Here is a 6,245-nt window from a genome sequence, read left to right on the forward strand (position 1 = left end):
TGATTGGATTATCCAGAGAATAGTGCTCGATACCGTGGTAGAGCGCAATATGTAGGTGTGGGAAAAATCACAAGACTACTTCATTTCTACAGAAATGTTTCATGAGGGGTTCCCTCAATCATCAGGAGATTGATTCCTGATCAATCTCCTGATGATTTCTGTAGAAATGAAGTAGTCTTGTGATTTTCCCACACACATATAAAAAAAAAAAAAATATATATATATATATATATATATATATATATATATATATATATATATATATATATATATATATATATATATATATATATATATATATATATATATATATATATAGACTGCAAAGACAACATACTCAATGTTCAAACTGGAAATCTTTATTTTTTGCAAAAATCAGCTCATTTAGAATTTGATGCCAGAAACATGTTTAAAAAACGCTGGCAAAGGTGGCAAAAAAAACCTGAGAAAGTTGAGGAATGCTCATCAAACACTTATTTGGAACATCTCACAGGTGAACAGGCTAATTGGGAACAGGTGGGTGCCATGATTGGGTATAAAATCCGCTTACATGAAATGCTCAGTCACCACTTTGCCAACAAATCTGTAAACAAATTGTTTAAGAACATTTCTTAACCAGCTATTGCAAGGAATTTAGGGATTTCACCATCTACAGTTCGTGATATCAAAAGGTTCAGAAAATCTGAAGAAATCACTGCACATAAGCAGCAAGGCTGAAAACCAACATTGTAGGCCCGTGACCTTCGATCCCTCAGGCAGTAAGGGATATCACCACATTGGCTCAGGAACACTTCAGAAAAACCACTGTCAGTAACTACAGTTTGTCGCTACATCTGTAAGTGCAAGTTAAAACTATATTATGCAAAGCGAAAGCCATTTATCAACAACATCCAGAAACGCCGCCGGCCTCACTGGGCCCGAGCTCATTTAAGATGGACTGATGCAAAGTAGAAAAGTGTTCTGTGTTCTGACCAGTCCACATTTCAAATTGTTATTGGAAACTGTGGACGTCGTGTCCTCCGAACCAAAGAGGAAAAGAACCATCTGGATTGTTACAGGCGTAAAGTTCAAAAGCCAGCATCTGTGATGGTATGGGGGTGTATTAGTGCCCGCATCTGTAAAGGCGCCATTAATGCTGAAAGGTCCATACAGGTTTTGGAGCAATATATGTTGCCATCCAAACAACGTTATCATGGACACCCCTGCTTATTTCAACAAGACAATGCCAAGCCATGTGTTACAACAGCATGGCTTTGTAGTAAAAAAATGTGGGTACTAGACTGGCCCGCCAGTAGTCCAGACCTGTCTATCTTTGAAAATTTGTGGTGCATTTTGAAGCGTAAAATAAGACAACGGAGACCCCGGACTGTTGAACAACTTAAGCTGTACATCAAGCAAGAATGGGAAATAATTCCACCTGAAAAGCTTCAAAAATTGGTCTCGTTAGTTCCCAAACGTTTACTGAGTGTTGTTAAAAGGAAAGGCCATGTAACACAGTGGTAAAAATGCCCCTGTGCCAACTTTGTTACAATGTGTTGCAAAAAGTTAGTGATTTTTTACAAAAAAATAACACAGTTTACCAGTTCGAACATTAAATATATTTTCTTTGCAGTCTTGAAAAGGATTTAAAAAATAATTGTATTCCGTTTTTATTGACCATTTACACAATGTGCCAACTTCACTGGTTATGTAGCTGTGTTAGACAGGTGTGTGTTACATGTGGCGTCTCTTACATGCAGCCTGCCGGTCCCCTGGCTCTTGTACTCGCTGTTGCACGACGGGGCCCCTGTGGCCGTCAGCTCCAACGGCCTGTTCTGTGCCATCGTGCTGCTCTTCCTCATGCTCCTCTTCGTCACCATCTCCATCGCCACCTGCCGTTGGAAAATGAGCCGAACGCTGGGCCTCGCCATGTTCGCGCTCTACTTCGTCTTCCTCATCCTGAGTGTCCTGCTGGAAGATCGCGTCCTCGTTTGCAGCATCTCTATCTGAGGTGAATCACTTTAGACCCCCTTAAATGTCCTCCTACTAGTTCTGTTACAGTGAGGCAAAAAAGTATTTAGTCAGCCACAGATTGTGCAAGTTCTCCCACTTAAAATGATGACAGAGGTCTGTAATTTTCATCATAGGTACACTTCAACTGTGAGAGACAGAATGTGAAAAAAAAATCCAGGAGTTCACATTGTAGGATTTTTAAAGAATTTATGTGTAAATTATGGTGGAAAATAGGTATTTGGTCAACCATTCAAAGCTCTCACTGATGGAAGGAGGTTTTGGCTGAAAATCTCCCGATACATGGCCCCATTCATTCTTTCCTTAACACGGATCAATCATCCTGTCCCCTTAGTAGAAAAACAGCCCCAGGTGTTCTTGGGATGCAACTCAGTATTCTTTTTCCTCCAAACACGACGAGTTGAGTTTATACCAAAATGGATACATGGCTGATACAGCAGAGGATTGGGAGAATGTCATGTATGTCATGTGGTCAGATGAAACGAAAATAGAACTTTTAAGTATAAACTCAACTCGTCATGTTTGGAGGAAGAAGAATTCTGAGTTGCATCCCAAGAACACCATACCTACTGTGAAGCATAGGGGTGGAAACATCATGCTTTGGGGCTGTTTTTCTGCTAAGGGGACAGGACAATTGATCCGTGTTAAGGAAAGAATGAATGGAACCATGTATCGTGAGATTTTGAGCCAAAACCTCCTTCCATCATTGAGAGCTTTGAATGGTTGACCAAATACTTATTTTCCACCATAATTTACAAATAAATTCTTTGAAATTCCTACAATGTGAATTCCTGGATTTTTTTTTCCACATTCTGTCTCTCACAGTTGAAGTGTACCTATGATGAAAATTACAGACCTCTGTCATCATTTTAAGTGGGAGAACTTGCGCAATCGGTGGCTGACTAAATACTTTTTTGCCCCACTGTATCTAGGGCCCTTCATTCATGGACACTTATTAGTCATCACTTGTTGTCATGTCAGTACTCAACTTGAACTTCTATACCCTAGTTAGTCCCTGATGGTGCTGATTAGTCCCCTTTATCCAAGTTCACACCGAGTAGCCACTCCTCTTCCATGATGCAGTGGAACCCGTTAGTGGGCGCGCCTGAATTCATAACTAACTATTACTTGTAACACTTGTCACTTTGTGAAGTGAATTATATTTATAGGGCACTTTTCTCTAGTGACTCAAAGTGCTTTACATAGTGAAACCCAATATCTAGGTTACATTTTTAAACCAGTGTGGGTGGCACTGGGAGCAGATGGGTAAAATGTCTTGCCCAAGCGGCACTGACTAGGATGGCAGAATCGGGACTCGAACCTGGAACCTTCATGTTCAGCAGCTCTACCAACTGAGCTATACTGCCCCTTTAAAAGGAGAGTGGATAAAAGATTACAGTACAGGCCAAAAGTTTGGACGCATCTTCTCATTCAATGTTTTTTTCTTTATTTTCACGACTATTTACATTGTAGATTGTCACTGAAGGCATCACAACTATGAATGAACACATGTGGAGTTATGTACTTAACACAGGGGTCGGGAACCTTTTTGGCTGAGAGAGCCATGAAAGCCAAATATTTTAAAATGTATTTCTGTGAGTACCATATAATATTTTTAACACTGAATACAACTGTCAGGTTCAAACACTGATGACATCTATTAAACAGACAAGAAGCAAGGAATTACAGACTGTGTTCAATTTAGCTCAATGAGGAGAAAGGTGCAGACCTGTACCCTTGTACAGTGTCGTCCCACGCTCTGACAAGAGAATTCTACGCCTCCTCTTTTATTTTGACTTTCCCAGCTTACAACAAATAAATGTGTGCATCTCTTATTCTTTTCAACAACATTATAATGAAGCATAACCAATAATAAATAAAATACTTTTGACCATTAATGGGACTTATTGAACAAGTGCGATAGCAAAGGATGAATGGATTTAAAATTCATGAGAATGTTTTATATTTCAACGTTGTTTTTAACACTGGAATTACCAGAGGAATTATTAATTACTTATCATGTTAAGGAATGTCAGCTAAGATTTATCTGAGAGCCAAATGCAGTCATCAAAAGAGCCACATCTGGCTCTAGAGCCATAGGTTCCCTACCCCTGGCTTAACAAAACAAGGTGAAATAACTGAAAACATGAGGTAGTCACCTGAAGTGGTTTTCACTTCACAGGTATTCTTGAAGCTCATGAAGAGAATGCCAAGAGTGTGCAAAGCAGTAATCAGAGCAAAGGGAGGCTACTTTGAAGAAACTAGAATATAAAACATGTTTTCAGTTATTTCAACTTTTTTTGTTAAGTACATGACTCCACGTGTGTCCATTTATAGTTGTGATGTCTTCACTGACAATTTACAATGTAAATAGTCATGAAAATAAAGAAAACACATTGAATGAGGAGAAGGTTTCTCCAAATGTTTGGCCTGTATTTGGTTTAAAAAAAAAAAAAAACGATATTTGGACACAAAATGTTAGTCACAATGTCGTACAAGAATATTTTTTCAAACGTTTTACCTGAAGGCACATTGATTTGCTCAAAACTTGCTCACAGTTGTATTTATAATCCAGTCAGGGTGTATTTTGAAGTGAAATTTTTCATCCTCCCTCACCTTTTTTACTGACATGCATTGACCTCTATTTGTTTTCATCTGTCATTAATGCCATAATTGTTCATGTTTAATTACACGTTACATTTGACAGGTCTAATGCAACACACGTCAACATAAACTGGCACTTTGGTCATGGAAACAACCCCTTTTGGCTCTACATTTATTTTGACCAAAACAGTAATTTTCAATGAGAACTTAACATTTCAAGTTAGTTGACAAACGCGGTTCTCTTTACAACGTATAATTATTAGCAGGGGTGTAAAAATAAGTCGATATATTGATAAACATAATTCCAAATTTAGATATCAATCCAATATTGTTTTAAAAGGAAATCAATCGATTTTATGGGTAGCACGGTGGTAGAGGGGTTGGTTAATGTGCCTCACAATACGAAGGTCCTGAGTATTCCTGGGTTCAATTCCTGGGCTTGGGATCTTTCAGTGTGGAGTTTGCATGTTCTCCCCGTGACTGCGTGGGCTTCCTCCCACTTCCAAAGACATGCACCTGGGGATAGGTTGATTGGCAACACTAAATGGTCTCTAGTGTGTGAATGTGAGTGTGAATGTTGTCTGTCTATCTGTGTTGGCCCTGTGATGAGGTGGCGACTTGTCCGGGGTGTACCCTGCCTTCCGCCCGAATGCAGCTGAGATAGGCACCAGCGACCCCAAAAGGGACAAGCGGTAGGAAATGGATGGACGGACTTTATATGAAATGTAGCACTTATATAAATGTTAACTGCGATGAGGTGGCGACTTGTCCAGGGTGTACGCCACCTTCCACCCAATTGTAGCTGAGAGGCACCAGCGACCCCAAAAGGGACAAGCGGCAGAAAAGGGATGGACGGGCTTTATATGAAATTTAGCACTTATATAAATGTTAACTGCAATGAGGTGGCGACATGTCCGTGGTGTACACCGCCTTCTGCCCGATTGTAGCTGAGATAGGCACCAGCGCCCCCCGCGACCCCGAAAGGGACAAGTGGTAGGAAATGGATGGACGGACTTTATATGAAATTTAGCACTTATATAAATGTTAACTGCGATGAGGTGGCGACTTGTCCAGGGTGTACCCCGCCTTCTGCCCAATTGTAGCTGAGAGGCACCAGCGCCCCCCGCGGCCCCAAAAGGGAATACGTGGTAGGAAATGGATGGATGGATATGAACGTTAAGTCTATTACCCGTCTGTAGTGTCATCAAAACAAAAAATGGCGGATATCAGCGGAAGTCGAAAAAGGTCATAACAAATGCAAACGCCACAAGACAATATCACAAATCACAACACAAGCATTTCAGCTACAGCACCATTGCAAAAGCCACAACAAACACAAACGGCACAACACAATAATATAAAGCCGCAACACAACTTTTAATTAAAGGCCTACTGAAACCCACTACTACCGACCATGCAGTCTGATAGTTTATATATCAATGATGAAATATTAACATTGCAACACATGCCAATATGACCTTTTTAGTTTACTAAATTGAAATTTTTAATTTCACGCCGAAGTATCATGCTAAAACGTCGCGGTATGATGACGCTAGCGCGTGACGTCACGCATTGTAGAGGACATTTTGTTCCCAGCTATAAGACGTCTCTTTTCATCACATAATTCCACA

At 40.1% G+C, this 6,245-nt stretch overlaps 1 protein-coding gene across 2 annotated transcripts in view; it reads left to right on the top strand.

Moving 5' to 3' along the window:
- The window catches only part of LOC133542945 (sodium/potassium/calcium exchanger 1-like), a 54,439-nt gene extending 52,358 nt beyond the window's left edge, over nucleotides 1-2,081 (top strand). For both annotated transcript variants that reach the window (XM_061887221.1, XM_061887222.1), the window contains one exon: nucleotides 1,740-2,081. In XM_061887221.1, the coding sequence (XP_061743205.1) occupies nucleotides 1,740-1,989 (250 nt within the window). In that variant the 3' untranslated portion in view covers nucleotides 1,990-2,081. The remainder of the gene's footprint in view (nucleotides 1-1,739) is intronic.
- The last annotated feature ends 4,164 nt before the right edge of the window (nucleotides 2,082-6,245 follow it).

This window comes from Nerophis ophidion, linkage group LG25 (genome assembly GCF_033978795.1).
Source record: "Nerophis ophidion isolate RoL-2023_Sa linkage group LG25, RoL_Noph_v1.0, whole genome shotgun sequence".
Lineage (NCBI taxonomy): Eukaryota > Metazoa > Chordata > Actinopteri > Syngnathiformes > Syngnathidae > Nerophis > Nerophis ophidion.